This window comes from Carcharhinus amblyrhynchos, chromosome 8 (genome assembly GCF_965287045.1).
Source record: "Carcharhinus amblyrhynchos chromosome 8, sCarAmb.v2.hapA, whole genome shotgun sequence".
NCBI lineage: Eukaryota > Metazoa > Chordata > Chondrichthyes > Carcharhiniformes > Carcharhinidae > Carcharhinus > Carcharhinus amblyrhynchos.
Window position 1 is genome coordinate 123319271 of NC_137331.1, and position 20337 is coordinate 123339607.

The 20337-nt window shown below is 43.9% G+C and overlaps 1 protein-coding gene across 2 annotated transcripts in view; it reads right to left on the reverse strand.

The window, feature by feature from the left end:
• LOC145346882 (transcription initiation factor TFIID subunit 4-like) overlaps window positions 1-20337 on the reverse strand; it is a 137795-nt gene that overhangs the window by 58983 nt on the left and 58475 nt on the right. For both annotated transcript variants that reach the window (XM_080194743.1, XM_080194744.1), the window contains exon 11: window positions 11185-11315. In XM_080194743.1, coding sequence (XP_080050869.1) covers window positions 11185-11315 — 131 coding nt within the window. The remainder of the gene's footprint in view (window positions 1-11184; window positions 11316-20337) is intronic.

Here is a 20337-nt window from a genome sequence, read left to right on the forward strand (position 1 = left end):
CTGGTTAGGAGCACTGGCCATGCTAAATTCTCCCTCAGGTGTCAGAGTGTGGCGACTAGGGGATTTTCACAGTAACTTCATTGCAGTGTTAAATGTGAGCCTACTTGTGACTCTAATAAACTTTAAACTCCGATTTCTGCTCCCTGGTTTCATAAATAGGATGTCAGCAACTTCTTAAGATTCACAGAATCCCTGCAGTGTGGAAGGAGACCATTCAGCCCCACTCTCCAACAGAGTACCTTACCCAAGTCCCAACCTTACCCCATGGCGAATCCTGCCTAGTCCTTGGACACTAAAGGGGCAATTGAGCATGGCCCAATCCACCTAACCTGCACATCTTTAGACTGAGGGAGGAAACCAGAAAACCTCGAGGAAACTCGCACAGTTTAGCTCCCCAAGATTGTCTGATCTGTATCTCAACTCCAGCCACCCATCGTGACAAAATATCAGGTAGTTCACTTGGCTCACAAAAAAAAAAGCTTCAAACTCAAATTTCAAATTGTTATTTGAACTCGTATCTTTTGCTTTAAGACTGTTGCCCTTTTTGTACTGCCCACAAATTGAATGACACCTCATGGTAAATTTCCACTAGCTGCATATGTTCACAGATCTTTGAGGAGGGTAGAAGATTGGCTAACTAAAGGAAATAAGTGGGTCTTTTTCTGGTTGGCAGAATGTGATGAGTGGTGTGCCGCAGGGGTCAGTGATGGGACCTCAACTTTTTCAAGTTATTTCAATGTCTAGGGTGGCAGGACTGAAGGTACAGTTGCTAAATTTGCTGATGATACAAAGACAGGAAGGAAATTATGTTGCGAAGAGGGCATGATGTTACAAAGGGACAGACAGGTTAAGCGAGTGGGCAAAATCTGGCAAATGGAGGATACTGTGGGAAAATGTGAAATTGTTCTTTTTGGCACGACTATTAGAAAAGCTTATCTAAATGGTGATAGATTGCAAAACTTTTGAAGTGTAGAGGAATCTGAGTGTCATAGTGCATGAATCACAACAGTTACAACAAGTAATGAGGAAAACTGACAGTGTTATCATTTATGGCAAAGGGAATTGGTCGTCATTGGTCTCTGGTGTAGTCCCGGAGGATTGGAGGATAGCGAATGTTGTCCCATTGTTTAAGAAGGGGAACAGAGACTTTGCCGGGAATTATAGACCGGTGAGTCTTACTTCTGTTGTGGGCAAGGTTTTAGAAAAAATTATTAGGGATAGGATTTATAGTTATTTGGAGTGTAATGAATTGATTAGAAATAGTCAGCATGGTTTTGTAGCAGGTAGGTCGTGCCTTACTAACCTTATTGAGTTTTTTGAGAAGGTGACCAAAGAGGTGGATGGGGGTAAGGCAGTTGACGTGGTATACATGGATTTTAGTAAGGCGTTCGATAAGGTTCACCATGGTAGGCTTCTGCAGAAAATGCAGATGTATGGGATTGTGGGTAATCTAGGAAGTTGGATCAGGAATTGGCTATCAGATAGGAGACAGAGGGTGGTGGTGGATGGTAAATATTCATCATGGAGTGCAGTTACGAGTGGTGTGCCTCAGGGATCTGTTTTGGGGCCACTGTTGTTTGTAATTTTTATTAATGATCTGGATGAGGGTATAGTTGGGTGGATTAGTAAATTTGCTGATGACACCAAAGTTGGAGGTGTGGTAGATTGTGAGGAAGGGTGTCATAGTCTGCAGGGAGACTTAGATAGGTTGCAGAGCTGGGCCGAGAGGTGGCGGATGGAATTTAATGCGGAGAAGTGTGAGGTAATTCACTTTGGTAGGAGCAACAGATGTGTCGAGTATAGGGCTAACGGGAGGACTTTGAATAGTGTGGATGAACAGAGGGATCTAGGTGTGTGTGTACATAGATCCCTGAAAGTTGGGAATCAAGTAGATAAGGTTGTCAAGAAGGCGTACGGTGTCTTGGCGTTTATTGGTAGGGGGATTGAATTTAGGAGTCGCAGTGTAATGTTGCAACTGTACACTACTCTAGTGCGGCCGCACTTGGAGTACTGTGTGCAGTTCTGGTCCCCGCATTACAAGAAGGATGTGGAGGCGTTGGAGAGGGTGCAGAGGAGGTTTACTAGGATGTTGCCTGGTATGGTGGGGAGGTCCTATGAGGAGAGACTGAGGGATCTAGGGTTGTTTTCGTTGGGAAGAAGGCGGCTAAGAGGGGATCTTATTGAAACATATAAGATGATTAGGGGTTTAGATAGGGTGGATAGTGATAGCCTTTTTCCTCGGATGGAGAAAGCTAGCACGAGGGGGCATGACTTTAAATTAAGGGGGGGTAGCTACAGGACGGATGTCAGGGGTAGGTTCTTTACCCAGCGGGTGGTGAGGGATTGGAATGCCCTGCCTGCTGCAGTTGTAGATGCGTCTAGTTTGGGGGCGTTTAAGAGATCTCTGGATAGGTTTATGGACGAAAAGGGATTGGTATAGGCTAGTGGGTCATTGTTTTTGTAACTGGTCGGCGCAACATCGTGGGCCGAAGGGCCTGTTCTGCGCTGTAATGTTCTATGTTCTATGAATTGCTTACAAAGGTAGGGAGGTTATGCTTCAGTTGTACAGAGCATGGTGAGTCCACATCTGGAGAATTGTGCACAGTATTGGTCTCCTTGTACAAGGAAAAACGTAAATATATTTGAAGCAATTCAGAGAAGGTTTACTAGACTAATGAGGAATGGGTGAGTTCATAGAATCATACTGCGCAGAAGAGACCCTTTGGCCCATCGAGTCTGCATCAACACATTAGAAACACCTGAACTCCCACCTAATCACATTTATCGGCACTTGGCCCGTAGCCTGAATGTTATGATGTGCCAAATGCTAATCCAGATACTTTTTAAAAGTATGTGAGACAACCCTCCTCTGGGTAAAAAAGTTTTTCCTCGCATCCCCCTAAACCTCCTGCCCCTCACCTTGAACCTATGTCCCTTCGACTAAGGGAAACAGGTACTCCTCATCTGCTCTATCCATGTCTCTCAATCTCACCTGTCTTCTCTACTCCAGTGAAAACAACCCAAGCCCACGCAACCTCCCTTCATAGCTTAAATGTTCCATCCCAGGCAGCATCCTGGTGAATCTCCTCTGCACCCCTTCTAGCACAATCACATCCTTCCAATAATGTGGCAATCAGAACTGCACATAGTACTCTAGCTGTGGTCTTACAAAATTTCTATACAACTCCAATGTAACTTCCCTGCTTTTGTAATCTGTGCCTTGACTGATAAAGTCGTGTCCCATTATGTCTTTTTCACCACCCTACTAACACGCCCTTCCACTTTCAGAGATCTGTGGACAAACACACCAAGGTCCCTTTTGTTCCTCAGAATTTCTTTGTGTCCTGCCATTCATTGAGCACTTTTTTGTCAAATTACTTACATCCTTTAAAAAGGATAAACACTTGGCACATCATAACATTCAGGGCTATGGGCCAAGGGTTGGCAGATGAGATTAGGTGGGAAGTCAGCTGTTTCTAATGTATCGGTGTGGATTGCCTTATGAGGAAAGGTTGAAGAGGTTAGACTCATATCCACTAGAATTTAGAAGAGTAAGAGGTGATTTGATCCAAATGTTTAAGATCCTGAGGGGTAGTGGTGTGGGGGTGGAGAGGATGTTTCCTCTTGTGGGCGGATCTAGCACCAAGAATCACTGTTTAACAAATAAGGTGTTGCTTATTTAAGACAGATGAAAAATGTTTTCTCTCTGAGGGTGGTGAGTCTTTGGAACTCTCTTCCTCAAAAGGCAGTGGAAGCAGAATCTTTGAATATGTTTAAGATTGAGCACATTAAGATCCTTGATTAACATAGGGGCTATTGGTTATCGAGGGCAGGCAGGAATATGGGAGTTTGGATCCATGATCTTATCGAATGGTAGAACAGATTCAGAGGAGCCGAATGGCCTACTCCCCCTCATCGTGTTTGATCTTGGAATTAAGCTTTTTGTGCCCCCTCCCCTGGTCGAACGAGTGTTGATTTCAAAGGCCAATTCCATACAATATATGATATGATTTTTTTGGGAAATTGAAACCAATGAGGTGATCATTTCTCCTCTGCTTTTATTTGGCATACTTGCTTCCCTCATCTCCCATCATCAGTCCTCAGTATTGGCCCAGACAGTGCATTCCATTCACGGCAGAGACACACCACCACCTACTATAGAATGATGCATCTCGGTAGTGACCATTCAGCCCATTGGGCCCTTGTCAGCTCTCTGAAAGAGGTATTTTAACACTGCTTTCCTTTCCCTTTGTCTACAGTCCTGCATTGTTTGTCCTCCAAGTACATACCCACTTCTCTTTGAAAGCTATTAATTGCTTCCTCTACCCTTTCAGGCAGCACATTCCAGATCATAACTCCAGTTCTTAAAAAAAATTAATCACCCCCTGGCTTTTTTGCCAATTATCTTAAATCTGTATCCTCCGGTTACCAATCCTCCTGCTTCTGATTTTCTGTTGAAATCAAAATTGGTTTCGTGTTTGGTTTTGGGGATTAGAGATTTCCTTTTATCCTTTACATCATAGAAGCCCAGTAAAATATTTTAGTTACTTCCAAAGGTTGTAATTAGAAGTTAAGAACACTTGAGTTTGCCCCAATGGCTGTGGATAAATGGAGCACATGGCGCAATAAGGAGCCATGTGAAACAGACAGCTTCTGGGAGTGTGGATGATTGACCTGAAGCAGGCATCGGGTTTATGCACCAGGCACCACGATTCGAAGAAAAGGTGAGGGCCAGAGGGAGGAGGACAGAGGAGATATGGGAGGTTGTGGAAAAACTGATTCCACTGGCAGGAGGATTAATGCCCAGAAGAGACAGATTTCAGGCACATGGCAAAAGAATTACAAGAGGCTTGGGGAGATGTTCATCTCCCCTGAACCAAGTGTAAAGGGAGTCCTTTAGGGGGTGGGGAGGAGGAAGGTGTGACCAGGCTGTGGAGTTGGACGTTCTGCCACGATCCTAAAGAATGGCAGAGCAGGCTCGAAGGGCCAAATGGCCTTCTCCTGCTCCTATTTTCTGTGTTTCTATGAATGACTGGTAATGCACTGTCTTGACAGGAGTAACAGAAGCAGATCCAGTACCAAGGAGAAGTTGGAAAAAAGACAATCAACATGCTTTTCCCACTCACGATCCAATATTCTTTGCCTGCTAGTCAGCCTGTACAATACTGGGAAAAGCCTTACTTGTGAGGGCCAGTCCTTGCTGAGACCAGAGGCATGGGCTCATGTGTGCCCCTGCATTAACTACTGCCCTATGGAGGCTGTAGGGGGCAAAATATTTGAGGAAAAAGTGCATGGGAGAATCACACTGGGAACTTCTACACATCCTTAACTTCAGGGACAAAGCAATCAGTCCAACCAGGGATGGTTGATGTTTGTCTTCCACATAGACAACTAGACCTACCTCTTATTGACCCAGTATGTTCCCACTACCTTTTCATTCTTGGCTTTCATCCAAAACTCAAATTTTAAAATGTGTCCTTCAAATCTTAAATCAGGAACTGAATTCTCAAACTCAGTGCTCCCCTCACTTTTTAATCCCTTAACATTTAATTTTTTTTGGTCCAAGTTCTCTTGTTCTCGATTCATTTTCACAAAGTACTGGAAACAAGACTTCTTTTCATGTATCTAAACTATCCATCCTTCCAGCATTTTAATTAATTGAGAAAGAAAAACATTGTTTTAGCTGAGCTGACTCTGCCTTCTGTCACAGGACTTGCATGAAAGATTTGACATTGTCCTCTCACCGGAGAGAGGACATCAACAGATTCAAGTACCTTTGGCTGCCCACTAAGTTAGGGCACTCCAAGTTGCACAACAATTATAACCCAGCAGTGACATTTTGAAATAGAATGGAGAGGTGCTCGGATGCAACTCATCAAAGGTACACCATACAACCAAGTGCTCAATTTTCAAAGCTCAGTTCAACAAAAGGAGATTGTCATCGACTTCAGGAAGTATTGTGCAGGACACGCCCTTGTCTACATCAATGGGGACAAAGTAGAGATGGTCAACAGCTTCGAGGTTTTAGTTGTCCAGCTCACCAACAACCTATCCTGGTCCCCCCCATGCCAACATGATAGTTAAGAAAGCCCACCAATGCTTCTATTTTTGCAGAAGTCCAAGGAAATTTGGCATGATCACCATGACTTTCACCATCTTTTACAGATGCACCATAGAAAGCATTCTTTCTGGTTGTATCACAGCTTGGTATGGTTCCTGTTCTGTCCAAGACCACAAGAGACTACAAAAGGTCAGAACAAAGCCCAATCCACCACACAAACCAGCCTCCCATCCACTGACACTGTCTAAACTGCCAGCTGCCTCGGAGAAGCAGCCAGCATAATTGAGGACCCCTGCACCCTAAGCATACTCTATTCCACCTCCTTCCTTCGGGAAAAAGATACAAAATTCTGAAACCACATAAGAACCGACTCAAGAATAGCTTTTTCCCTGCTGCCAACAGACTTTTGAATGGACCTACCTTGCGCTAAGTTGATCATTCTCTGCACCCTAGCTATGACTGTGACACTGCATGCTGTACTCTCTTCTCTCTGAATAGTATGCTTGTCTGTATAGTGTACAAGAAACAATACTTTTCACTGCATACCAATACATGTGACAATAATAAACCAAATCAAATTACACAGAATGTTAAGGCACAGAACAGACCCAATAAACAGTTCCATCCCCCACGTCGATGTTCCAGGCAATCCTCCTCCCATGCTTCCTTATCTCACCTTGTAAGAATATCCTTTCATTCCTTTCTCGTTCATGTGTTTATCCATCCTCCCCTCAAATGCATTTGTGCCATTTTCAGTGTGGGGTTATGGGGATAGTGTGGGGGAGAGGTCCTGGGTAAGATACTCTGTTAAAAGTCAATGCAGACGCGATGGTCTCTGCTGCACTGTAGGGATTCTATGATTCGCCCTGACCACTGGCAGCAGGTTTCACATCTGCAGCTCACTAGGTGAGAAGTCGTATCTCTAATTCCTGCTCGGATTTATTAGGTTGTGTCAAGCCCCTAAGTATTGGGCACTCCCACAAGCGGAAACATCACCTTCATGCCTACCCTGTCAAGCTCTTTCACAAGTCTGACGACAAATTAGCAAGACTGCCGTACTGTAAGAGCTGCTCAGATTTATTTATTTTTTCCTGCCAAGTTCAGTTGACACAGCAGCACATCAAATACACATTATCGAGCCCTTGTAGCAGATACGGAAGAATTCATGAGCTGCTTGGAGGCAATTAACCTCCCTTTGGAAATTACTTAATTTTACTAATCTTTCTCTTTATAAATTATTTCAGCAGGATGTTGGCCCTCAAACACATAATTGTCTGTGTGGTTTTGGAGTTATACTTAAAAGCATATTATTCTGGAGTTGGGAATTGTGGCCCGTGGTTGGTGAAATGCAAAATGTTCCTAACTTGAACATCAATTAAAACGTCTCAAGGAAGCTTCAAGTCACACATAGAAACTATGTGCTTTTCAAAAGACAGGTTGAATTTTTGAGATATCCCACATTAGGGATCTTGGCCGGAGGAGTTAACTGCGGCCACATAAAAGCAGCATGTCCCTATCAGTTCCATCATATCATCATCCACTGATGGCAATTTGAGGCATTCCCACCAAATCAAGACAAAAATCACAGTTTAACACCTTAAATTTGGCACTTCTGGTTTCTGGAGTATTCACGATTTCCACAATCCTGCTGATATAGTAGCAGCTGTGCCTTTAGCACCTAGGTCCTTGCTTTAGAATTCCCTGCCTCAACCTCTCCAGTTCCCTCTCCTCCTGCAAGGCACTTAAAACCTACCTAGATCACCAAGCTTTGAGCCACCTGTCCTAATACTGTCTTAATAGAAACCCCCACAGTATAGAGGGGCCATTCAGCCCATCATGTCTGCAGCAATTCTTCAAAATAACATCCCGCCCAGGCCCTCCCCTTCACCCTATCCCCATAACCCCATGCATTTGCCTTGGCTAATCCACCTAACCTACATATCTTGGGACACTAAGGGCAATTTAGCAAGGCCAACCCACATAACTTCCACAATGTTGGACATTTTGTCAGAAACTTCCCTATGAAGCCTTACAGTGTCAAAGCAAAGCATTCAGCCCATTGAGTCTGCACCAATTCTTTGTCACGAGCATCTTACCCAGGCAGGTTCCCTTTAACCCCTTGCATTTATCCGATTAATCCCCCTAACCTACATGTCTTGGGACACTAAAGGTCAATTTAGTATGGCCAATCCATCCAACCTGCACATCTTTAGGACTGTGGTAGGAAACCGGAGCACCCACACAGTCACCCAAGGCCAGAATTGAACCTGGGTCCCTGGTACTGAGAGACAGCAGTGCTAACCAATGTGCCAGCCTCCTGGGTGTTATACACTATACAAACATAAATTTGAACGGTTAACCAGGAAATCAGCCCCATTAGGATCCATCAAATAACTGGAATTCTCCAACTGAGCAAGTTCCAGCAATGAATATATTCAAAGCTGACACAAACATCGATTTTCATCATCAAGGGAATTGAGAGAGGAAAAGAGAGTCGAGGTAGAAGATGAGCCACAACTGTACCAATTGAAGAAGTTGGCACGAGGGTCTACTCCTGTTCTTATTTTTACATTCTTTTCCATTCAAAGAGTAAATAGTAATGACTCATTGGCTCACGAGTTTTTTCCACTGAAGATCAAAACATCAGCAAGAAGAATCCATTTGTGGCTCACGCAGGGAATTGGACATAGCATTAGATGAAAAGAAGAGGCTTAATGTTGCAAAAATGTCCGAAGATCGGGAGTGTTTTAGAAATATGTAAATCGCCACCAAAAGGTTGATAAAAGGGAAAAAAAACAGAATGAGAGTAAACTAGGCAGAAATACATAAAAGTCCTTCCAAATTCTTCCAAAGTAAATGTTGGTCCCTTAGTATCAGAAACAGGAGAAATTACGGGAAATAAAGAAACGGCAGAAGCCTCGAACAAATATTTTGTGTCCATCTATTCAGCAGAAGCTGCAAGTTCCATACCTGAAATTGATGGCAACCAAGGTGCTAAAGAGAGTGAGCAAAGAAAGAAATTAGTATCAGTGGAGATGAAGTATTAGAGAAACTTAGGGAACTGGAATTGGACAAATGCCAGGACCTGATGGCTTACACCCTTAGGTTCTAAAAGAGATAGCTGCAGGGAAGGTAGACGTATAACTATAATTTTCCAAAATTCCTATGATTTGGGGAATGGTTTCATTAGATTGGAATTTAGCAAATGTTACACCGCTTCGAGAAAGAAGGGAGTATTGTGTGCAGTTTTGGTGTCATTATCGGAGGAAGGATTAGGAGAAGTACAGCGAAGGTTTACAGGTTGATACCTGGGATGGCAGGTCTGTCATATGAGGAGAGACTAAGTCACTGGAATTTAGAAGAGTGAGAGGGGATCTCATAGAAACTTATAAAATTCTAACAGGGTTAGAGGGTAGATGCAGAAAGAATGCTCCTGATGGTGGGGAGTCCACAACAAGGGGTCATAGTTGAGGATAAGGGATAAATGTTTTAGGACTGAGGTGAGGAGACATTTTTTCACCCAGAGGACGGTCAATGTGTGGAATTCACTATCACAGAAACTAGTTGAGGCCAAAATGTTACGTCATTTCAAGGAAGAATTATATATCGCTCTTGGGGCTAAAGGGATCAAGGGATATTGGGGGAGTTGGGGGGGGAAAAAAATCAGGACATTGAATTCAATGATCATCCATGATCAAAATGAATGACAGCAAGCTCGAAGGGTTAAATAGCCTACCCCAGCTTCTATTTTCTATATATGTTTCAATGTATTTTTCCTGATGTCCTAGGCGGCACAGTGGTTCACACTGTGCCTTACAGTCCCAGGGACCCAAGTTCTACTCCTGGCTCGGGTCACTGTCTGTCTGGAGTTTGCACATTCTCCCCGTGTCTGCATGGGTTTCCTCCCACGGTCCAAAAGACGTGCTGGTTAGGTGCATCGGCTGTGCTAAATTCTCCGTGTACCCAAACAGGCGCTGGCTGGAATACGGCGACTGGGGGATTTTCTAATAAACTTATTTGTGACACTAATAAATAAACTTAAAGTAAATTGCAGTGAATACAGGGCTAGACTACCTAACCTCACCTCATACAACAATCCAGCCTTCCCACAAATCAGCCCAGTGAACCTTCGCTGCATTCCCCATTTTTCCACATCGCCTCAAAATCCCACAACCCCGATACCATTTTAGTCAATCTCTACTGCCCTCTTTCCAAGGTCTCATATAATCAAATATATAATCATATAATTCTACAGTGCAGAAGGTGGTCATTTGGCCCAGTGAGTCTGCACTCACTGCAATCCCACTCAGGCCCTATTCCCATAGTCCCATATATTTATCCTGCTAATCCCCCTATACAGAGGGAGAATTTGGCATGGCAAATTGGCTTAACCTGCACGTCTTTGGACTGTGAGAGAAAACCAGAGCACCCATAGGAAACACAGACATAGGGACAATGTGCAAACTCCACACAGACAGTGACCCAGGCCGGGATTTGAACCCAGGTCCCTGGCGCTGTGAGACAGCAGTGCTAACCACTGTGCCACCATGCTGTTCCAAAAATTTTACTTTAAGTGTGATGCCCAGGGTTTGCATTTGTATTGTGCTTCACATAAGCACCAACATCTCAAAGCACTTTACAGGCTTTTGAAGTACAGTCACTGTTGCAACCTAGAAAACTCAGCAGCTAACTCGTGTACAGCAAGTTCCCACAAATATCCATGTGGTACTGAGCAGATGATTTGTTTTGAGATGACGACTGAAGGATAAACATTGGCCAGGACACAACGAATAATTAATTCCCCAGCTCCTTGTTTGTCAGGGCATCTCTTGGGATGGGTGGGGGGGGAGGAGCGCAGTGGTAGTCTCAGTTTAAAGTCGCTTCGAAAGGATAGTGACAGCATTCCTTCAGTGCTGCACTGGAGGGTTGGTCTAGACTTTTGCACTTTCCAAAATCCTTCAGATTGAGTCCAATCGGCGATCTATAAATGCTTTTGTGTAACCGTCCACCTTTTGTACCTGATACTTTTACTCATACAGTCCAAAATTCCTTATACAAATTCTCAGCAAATGAGTAAGCAGCGGGCTCTTTGCAATCGACATGATGGTAACAAGATGACTAACCTTGTAGGTCGTCATCCGATGCTGTGCAATCACAGTGAGTTTTTCCACCAGTTCCCGTAAATGTTCTTCCGTGGCGTGTGATATGGTGCTCAACACGTCAGAATTCACCTCTGTCACACCATGTTTCTTTCCTGCAGAAGGAGTAATGGCGAGTAATGCGTCATTAATTACTGTCCAATTCAAAACAAAAGGCTTGTATCAACTTCCCATCAAGCTCAAAATACAATACACGGATCTTTGGAAAGTCACAAACTCTTCCTGTTCATTTTTAGCAACCCACACATGAATACAGAGGAGATTTACAAGGATGTTGCCTGGACTGGGAGGCATGCCTTATGAAGTTAGGTTGAGGGAACTGGGTCTCTTTTCCCTGGAGAGACGTAGGTTGAGACGCGACCTGATAGAGGTTTATAAAACGTTGAGAGGAATAGATAGGGTGGATTCTCAGAGGCTATTTCCCCGGGTTGAAATGGTCGTTACGAGAGGACACAGGTTTAAGGTGTGGGGAGGAAAGTACAGAAGTGACGTTAGGGGTAAGTTTTTCACTCAGAGGGTGGTGAGTGAATGGAATCGGCTGCCGTCAGTGGTGGCGGAGGCGAACTCGCTGGGGTCTTTTAAAAGACTTCTGGATGAGTATATGGGGTTTTATGGGATTGAGGGTTATAGATAGGAGTTGATGTGATCGGCGCAACTCGTGGGCCGAAGGGCCTGTTTGTGCTGTAGTGTTCTATGTTCTATGAATGCTGTGAGTTAGATACGTGGGTTAGGTCGATTGCGGATTAGCTGTGTGGGTTAGACTGATTGCGGTTTACATGCGAGAGTTAGGTTGATTGCGGGTTAGAAGAATTGCAGTTTAGGTGGATTGGCTATGCTAAATTGACCCTTGTCAGGAGGATTTGCAGGGTAAATACGTGGGGTTATGGGGAGAGGGACTGTTGGCAGTGCAGGCTTGATGAACCGAATGGTCACCTCCTGCACTCGGGATTCTACATAGAATCAGAAAGTGATGGGGAGAAACCCAGCAGGTCAGGCAGTATCTGTGGAGAGAGAAACTGGGTCACGTTTTGAGTTCCATATGACTCTGGAACGTTAACTCTGCTTCTCGTGGTGTTGCCGGACCTGCTGAGTTTTTATAGTATGTTTTCCCCTCCCCAAACTCCAGCATCCACAGTATTTTGCTTTTATGCTGCATTTTTTTTAATGTGTCAAAATGTCCCAAGATGCTTCATGGGAGCCACTATCAAACAAAACTTGACACTGAACCCTCCCCCCCACCTCCCATAAGGAACTATGAGGATGGGTGATCACAGGTTTGGTTGAAAATAGAGCATCTTAAAGGGGGTGGGGCGGAGGTAGAGGACTGGAGAGGTTTAGGGAGGAAACTCCAGATTTTAGCACAAAGGCAACTGAAGGCAATGCCTCCCTTAAATCAGTGCAGCTCTCCCAAAAAGGAGAGTCACAAAATAGTATGAACCGATTCAAAAAAGTATGTCATTGATTGAAAGGGCAAAGGATCAGGATTCTTATAATGATACAGCTTCAAATAACTATTCATCTCACAACCAAAAAGCTGGCTCTAAGCACTGGGAAATATACATATTTTATTTTGCCTTGAGCGCTCTATTTCGAGGTCACTTGGAAGGCGAGTATCGCATTAAAACGATCACAAGAGAAGCACAGCTTGGGTGGAAATAGGTAAAGGGAGCATCATGAGCAAGTATTTATTCAAAACGGTTACAATTGATTTTCATATATAATACTTATTAGAAAAACACTACACTGCGGCAATAACAGCATCAGAATGAAACGTTTAAAAAAAGGCAAAAAACTGTGTGAAGATTATTTGGAGCAATTTATTTAAATTGTGGAACTTTAGTTTGATGCGATTAATTGACAAGACAACAAAAACAGCCAAAAATAAAATGATGGTATTATTGGCATCGTAGCTCTTGGCACCAAGTGGCTGACCTCATGTTATAAGGTTATTTTTAGCACTATTTACTGTCGAAGCTGGTTCATTTACAGCAACAACTTGTGTTTATAGAGTTCTCTTTCTGTCCTAAAACATTCCAAGGTATTGCACAGGAGTGGCAGCAAACAGAATTTGGCGGAAGCAAAACGGAGATTTCAGAACTGGCCACCAAAAGCTTGGTCAAAGAAATGACTCAGGGAGAATTTTAAACGATGAGAGAGATAAGAGGCAAAGTGACTCAGGGAGGAAGTAACAGAGCTTTGGGCTGAGGCAGCTGAAGGCAAAAGCTGCAAACAGGAGAGAGACCGAAATCAGCAATGCACAAGAGACCAGAATTGGAGGAGCGCACAGATCTCCGGGGGCAAGGCAATGTAGACACACCAGTCATGTAGCAGTAAAGGAGCCGGTGAGGTAGAGAATAAAAAAACTACTGCTTCTGACAGCAAAGCCTGGACCAGAGGAACGTCACCACTGAAGCACGGAGGGGTGAAACCAGGAAGTACTTCACACAATATGGCAGAGGGGAAACATGAAACCTAAAAAAGACCCTACAGGCTTTTCTGCCATTGAATGATGTCACAGCTGATCCATATCTTAACTCCATGGTCTTCTATGTCTTTGTCCAACAAAAAATGATTATCTCAGACTTAGAATTATTATTTGAGCCTCAGCTCAATTGGACAGAGATGCAAATTTCCACCACTGTTTTCATGAAGAATGCTTCTCAATCTCTTCCCGCAAGTGGCCCAGTTCTGATTTTAAGGCCGTGTCCCCTAGCCCTGGATTCTCTGACCAGCAATGGTTCTTTATCAAACCCATCAGTTTCAACTCAAAATCCCAAAAACGCAATTAAATCTGCCGTTAACCTCCTAGGTTCCAGGGTATTAAGAATATGAAACAAAGGTAAGTTAGTTGGAATTTCTGATATAGTCAGTCAGGTTCTAACAATGTGGAACAGGCACAAGTAGGTCTTGATTTGATTTACCATATGTATCGGGATACAGTGAAAAGTATTGTTTCTTGCGTGCTATAGAGACAAAGCATACTGTTCATAGAGTATATGGAGAGAACAAAAGGGAAGAAAAGGGAGAGGGTGCAGAATATAGTGTTACAGTCATAGCTAGGGTGTAAGGAAAGATCAGCTTAATATAAGGTAGATCCATCAAAGGTTTGATGGCAGCAGGGAGGAAGCTGCTCTTGAGTCAGTTGTTATGCAATCTCAGACAATGGCATCCTCCTGTTCCTATGCTCTAATTAACAGCTAAGGATTAACTAAACACTCATTTCTGCTTTTCTCATCGTTGCTGACAGACTGAAGACCTTGACAAAGTGGCAACTACATTTGTCTCCAAATAGTCCTCTGGTTGCATAGAATTTGAATACTGCTAAGACGACAGGCACACCGTTGGAGTTTTTGGCCTTGCACTCTCAGGACAGATGCAAGAATACCAAAATTCAAAGAAAACAATATGGCATGAGAAAAGGGTGCGGATAGAAAGCTCCATCCAACTGGTCGTGGCATTGTCATGGAGAATGCACAACGCCATTTATACACAATGATATATGATCAAGACTGGCAGCAGAAAGGAACAAATGAAGGTGAAACATTGTGCTGTGTCATTGGGACTTGTTGGGAACTAGCTTTGGGATGGGAGCTCCTAATGCATTAGTCATAGAGGTTTACAGCATGGAAACAGGCCCTTAGGCCCAACTTGTCCATGCCACCCTTTTTTTTCAAAAACCCCTAAGCTAATCCCAACTGCCCATATTTGCCCTATATCCCTCTATATCTAGCGTAGCCATGTAACCATCTAAATGCTTTTTAAAAGACAAAATTGTACCCGCCTCTACTACTATCTCTGGTGGCTTATTCCAGATACTCACCACCCTCTGAAAAAATTGACCCACTGGACACTTTTGTATCTCTCCCTTCTCCCCTTAAACCTATGCCCTCTAGTTTTAGACTCCTCTACTTTTGAGAAAAGATGTTGACGATCTAGCTGATCTATGCCCCTCATTATTTTATAGACCTTTATAAGATCACCCCTCAGCCTCCTGCATTCCAGAGGAAAAAAATCCCAGTCTATCCAGCCCGTCCTTACAACTCAATCCATCAAGTCCCAGTAGCATTCTAGTAAATCTTTTTTGCACTCTTTCTAAATTAATAATATCCTTTCTATAATAGGGTGACCAGAATTGCACACAGTACTCCAAGTGTGGCCTTACCAATGTCTTGTGCAACTTCAACAAGACATCCCAACTCCTGTATTCAATGTTCTGACCGATGAAACCAAGCATGCTGAATGTCTTCTTCACCACTTTGTCCACCTGTAACTCCACTTTCAAGGAACTATGAACTTGTACCCCTAGATCTCTTTGTTGTGTAACTCTTCCCAACGCCCTATCATTAACTGAGTTAAATTCTGCCCTAGTTCAATCTACCAAAATACATCACCTTGCATTTGTCTAAATTAAACTCCATCTGCCATGTGTCTGCCCACTAGCCCAATTGATCAAGATCCCATTGCAATTGGAGATAACTTTCTTCACTGTCCACTATGCCACCAATCTTGCATTACTAGCTGTTTACAGGCCATTCTACACGTGCCTCAATTTATACAGTTAGTACAAATGTAATTATCACATTTAAACATGCGGCTCACATTGCCACAGAGTACACGAGGTACAAGCATAAATTTGATTAAGGGAAACTTAGATGAGCATTAAGGAGCATGAAAGGAAGAGAAGGAAATGCTGATGGGGTGAGATAGAGGACACAGAGATGGAGGAGAGTAAGAGAGACAGTGGAAGGAGGCTTGTTTGGAGCATGGGCCCAAAAACAAAATACTGCAAATGCTGAAAGTCCGAAATTAGAGAAAAAAGTGCTGGAAATACTCAGTAGGCCAGGCAACATTGGTGGTTTCAGGTTAATGACATTGTCGAAGCTGGCACTGGCCAAATGGGCTGAATGGCCTGTTTCTGTGCTGTAAAATTCTATACAGTACAATTGGTAACCTACACAGGTATGAACACCAATGAGAAACGAGACAAATCATGAAAAAAAAAGGAGGAAATAAGGCACATTAAAAATAAAATTGCTGCAGTGATAGATAAATGCTGATGGATCTCCCAGGGTGCCACTTATAAATTATTCAAAACGCAGTAAGGACAGGAATGTTATGCTTTGTGATGCATAATGCATTATCCTGCTGCTAAGAAGCTTAAAAGGTTCCAAGGAGAAACTTTAAGATGACAGGTTCAATTGCTAGTTAAGTTAACACTGGGCAAGTTCATAGTTCAATTGGGCCAAAATGCTGCTTTGATTTTTTAAAAAAGTTTCTTTCACAGGATCAATAAGAGGTTGCAGTTAAATAGACTCAGGTAGATTCTGTTAACATCATAGAATCCATACAGTACAGGAGGGCGGCACTTAGCCCATTGAGCCTGCACTGACAACAATCCCAACCAGGCCCTACCCCTATAACCCCAAGTATTTACCCAACTCACTCCTCTGACAACAAAAGGGCAATTTTAGCATGGCCAATCAACCTAACCTGAACACCTTTGGACTGAGGGGGGAAACTGGAGCACTCACAGGAAAGCTACGCAGACATGGGGAGAATGTGCAAACTCCACACAGTCACCCAAACCATTGTACCACCCAGGGAATTTTCCTATTCACTTCAACAAGTGGCAATGTGGGAGGAGAAGGAAGGAAGAAAGAGGAACGCAGGGAGAAAAGGGAATGAGACTGAGGCTTAGATCCCTTTCCTCATTCCCCGTGGACAGCACGGTGGCACAGTGGTTAGCTCTGCTGCCTCACAGCACCAAGGACCCGGGTTCAACTCCTGGCTTGGGTGACTATCGATGCAAAGTCTACACATTCTCCCCATGTCTGCGTGGGTTTCCTCCAGGTGCTCCACTTCCCTCCCACAGTCTGAAAGACATGCAGGTTAGGTGCAATGGCAATGCTAAATTCTCCCTCAGTGTACCCAAACAGGTGCCAGAGTGTGGCGCTGCAGTGAAGTTACTGTGAAAATCAGAGTGTGCAGAAGGCCATTTGGCCCACGGAGTCTGCACTGACCACAATCCCGCCTAGGCCCTATTTCTGTAACCCCATACATTTACCCTGCCAATGCCCCTGACACTAGGGGCAATTTAGCATAGCCAATCAACCTAACCTGAATGCCTTTAGAATGTGGGAGGAAACTAGATCACCAGGAGGAAACCCACACAGACATGGGAAGAATGTGCAGACTCCCCACAGACAGTCACCCAAGGCCAGAATTGAACCCGGGTCCCTGGTGCTGTGAGGCTGCAGTACTAACCTGTTGTGACACCCTTTCCCCAACAATTGTAAGCATCATGGACTGCTGGGGGAGCAGACGAAATAGGAAAATCCACCGGAAGGTTGTCTGATCGGTAAGTGGCCAAAAATAGAATCTGTGCCAAGAGAGTGAGATGACTTAGGAAAAATGAACATCAACAATTCCACTCAGAGGGTGGTGGGTGAGTGGAATCAGCTGCCGTCGGTGGTGGTAGTGGAGGCAAACTGATTGGGGTCTTTTAAGAGACTTTGGATGAGTACGTGGGATTTAATGGGATTGAGGGTTATAGATAGGCCTGGTAGGTAGGGATATGATCAGTACAACTTGTGGGCTAAAGGGCCTGTTTGTGCTGTAGTGTTCTATGTTCTATATGTTAACTGCAATCTCTGGAGGAATCAGAGATGCTCCAATTTGGCATGCAAAGTAAACCTCCAGTGTGTGCACATAAGGCCTCCTTATACACTAACAAGAGATGGTGGAAGAGCCAGGACTTTAAAAAAAACCAAAAGCATAACTCCCGTCATTGGAGACTGAAGAGCAAAACTACACAACAGTGAATTGATGGGGATTTTTTTTTGCAGGTGGCTCAGGACGTTCCGAGGAAGCTGGGAGGAAGATTTGCGGCTCCCGAGGCAGCCTATTTATGTGCATGAATTACACACCAGACAAACCACCCTCCCAGCAACAGGTACAATCAATGGAAGTAACACAAAGGATCAAGAAAGTGCCTTTGGGGTTTTCCACAAACTCTCCGAAGCCACCCGGGGGCTGGGGGGGGAGCAGACAGAGCGACGACTTAAGAAACAGCATGTGTGGGATGGGGTCCGGCGGGAGGGAGATTGGGGAGTGGAATGCAATTTACAACATAAAAAAAATGGAAACCTGCATCAACTTAACTGGAAGGGTCACTCAAATAACCAATTCAAATCACAGGTTTCACAGTGATGCAAGAAGCTGATGTCTACAGATAAGACGGATTCACTTCTCCCTTCCGATTGCTCCTATATAGTTCAGCAATTACACGAAGGGCAGTGTGAAAATGAGAACAGTGGGCCGATAGAAACACCAGCAGAATAGAAAGGGCGGGGGGGGGCGGTGGGGAGCGGAGAGCAGGGGAAGAAATTCCTCATTAAACCGGCACCTTGGGCGTTTGCTGTTTTTCACAGGCTCCACAAATTCGCTCAGGGGAAAGAGAAAGATCAAGCTGCAGTCAAGAAAGCAAGCCGTAAAGCACACCAGAACAAATCAGACTTCCCTATCCAGTTACCTCTTTGTTAAAAGCCAAGTATACAACTTTAGAAAAAGAACAAGAATAATCTGCACAGACTCAGTCAAGTTAGCATTTAAAAAAAAATCCCGGGGGGGGGGGGGCGAAAAATCAAGATGAGTTTTGAAAAGGGCCTCGTTTTTCAAACAAACTTTTCTCTTTAGCACAGGACAGTAAGGGACAAACCGCCACAACAACTATCTTATTTGTGGCTGCTTCTAAATCAAAAATTGCAACCCAATGAAGCATGCATTCGAAACTACCTCGCATAAAACCAGGGCAGGATTTTATTAACAAATTACCTGGGCAGAATTCAGCTAGAATTAAATTAACTCCAGTTGCAGGGGCTACTTTCACTCAAGGCTTTTAAAGAAAAGGTATCTGGGAGATTCTGCAGTCACACCCATAGGCTCAGTATGGGATGAAGCTAAAATGAAGACAATAACAGCACATTCTATCTATTATCAGGACTGTTAAAATGGGCTAACGGCCTTAGACTTCAGCACTTTGTGCTGTATTAATTCAAGAGTGCTCAAAAGTAATTCTTTATGCATCTTCCTTTTAATCACAACCTTTGGAAAACAACAGCAAAATACTGCAGATACTGGAAATCAGAAATAAATATAGAAAATGCAGGAAATACTCAGCAGAACTGGCAACAAAGTGGGGGAAGGAAATAGAACTAATGTACCTGACACAATGCACATACAGCATTTAGGCTATTCAGCCCTTTGAGTCTGTTCTGTTGTCCAACAAGGTCATGGCTTATCTGTTGTCAGGACATGGAGATGCCAGCATTGGACTGGGGTAGGCAGAGTAAGAAGTCTCATAACACCAGATTAAAGTCCAACAGATTTACTTGGAATCAAGAGCTTTTGGAGCGTTGTTCCTTCATCTCACCTGAGTCCACTCACTTGCTGAAGGAGCAGAGCTCCGAAAGCTCTCAATTCCAAATAAACCTGTTGGACCTGGTGTTGTAAGACTTCTTATTTGGATGTGGTCTTAACTCCACTTTGTCATCTGCTCCACCATAACCCTCGACTCCTCTGTTTGTTAAGTACCTGTCTAACTCAGCCTTGAATAAGTTCAACAACAGCAACGGGGACCTGGGTTCAACTCCAGACCTAGGTGACTGTGTGGCATTTGCATATTCTTCCCCTGTCTGCCTGGGTTTCCTCCAGGTGCTCCGGTTTCCTCCCACAGTCCAGGTTAGGCTGATTGAACATGCTAAATTATCCCAAGATATGTAGGTTAGAGGGATTAGTGGGGTTGATACATGGGGCAATGGGGATAGGCCCTGTGCTGCAGATGGCTGTGGAGGCCGGGTCATTGAGTGTCTTTAAGACAGAGATAGATAGGTTCTTGATTAATAAGGGGGATCAGTGGTATGGGGAAAAGGTAGGAGAATAAGGATGAGAAAATATCAGCCATGATTGAATGACAGAGCAGAGCTGATGGGCCAAGTGGCCTAATTCCTGTGTCTTATGGTGTGGGATTGTTGCAGTGCAAGCTCGATGGGTTGAATGGCCTCCTTCTGTACTGTAGGAATTTTATGGATTCAGTGCCTCCACTCCTTCACATACCAG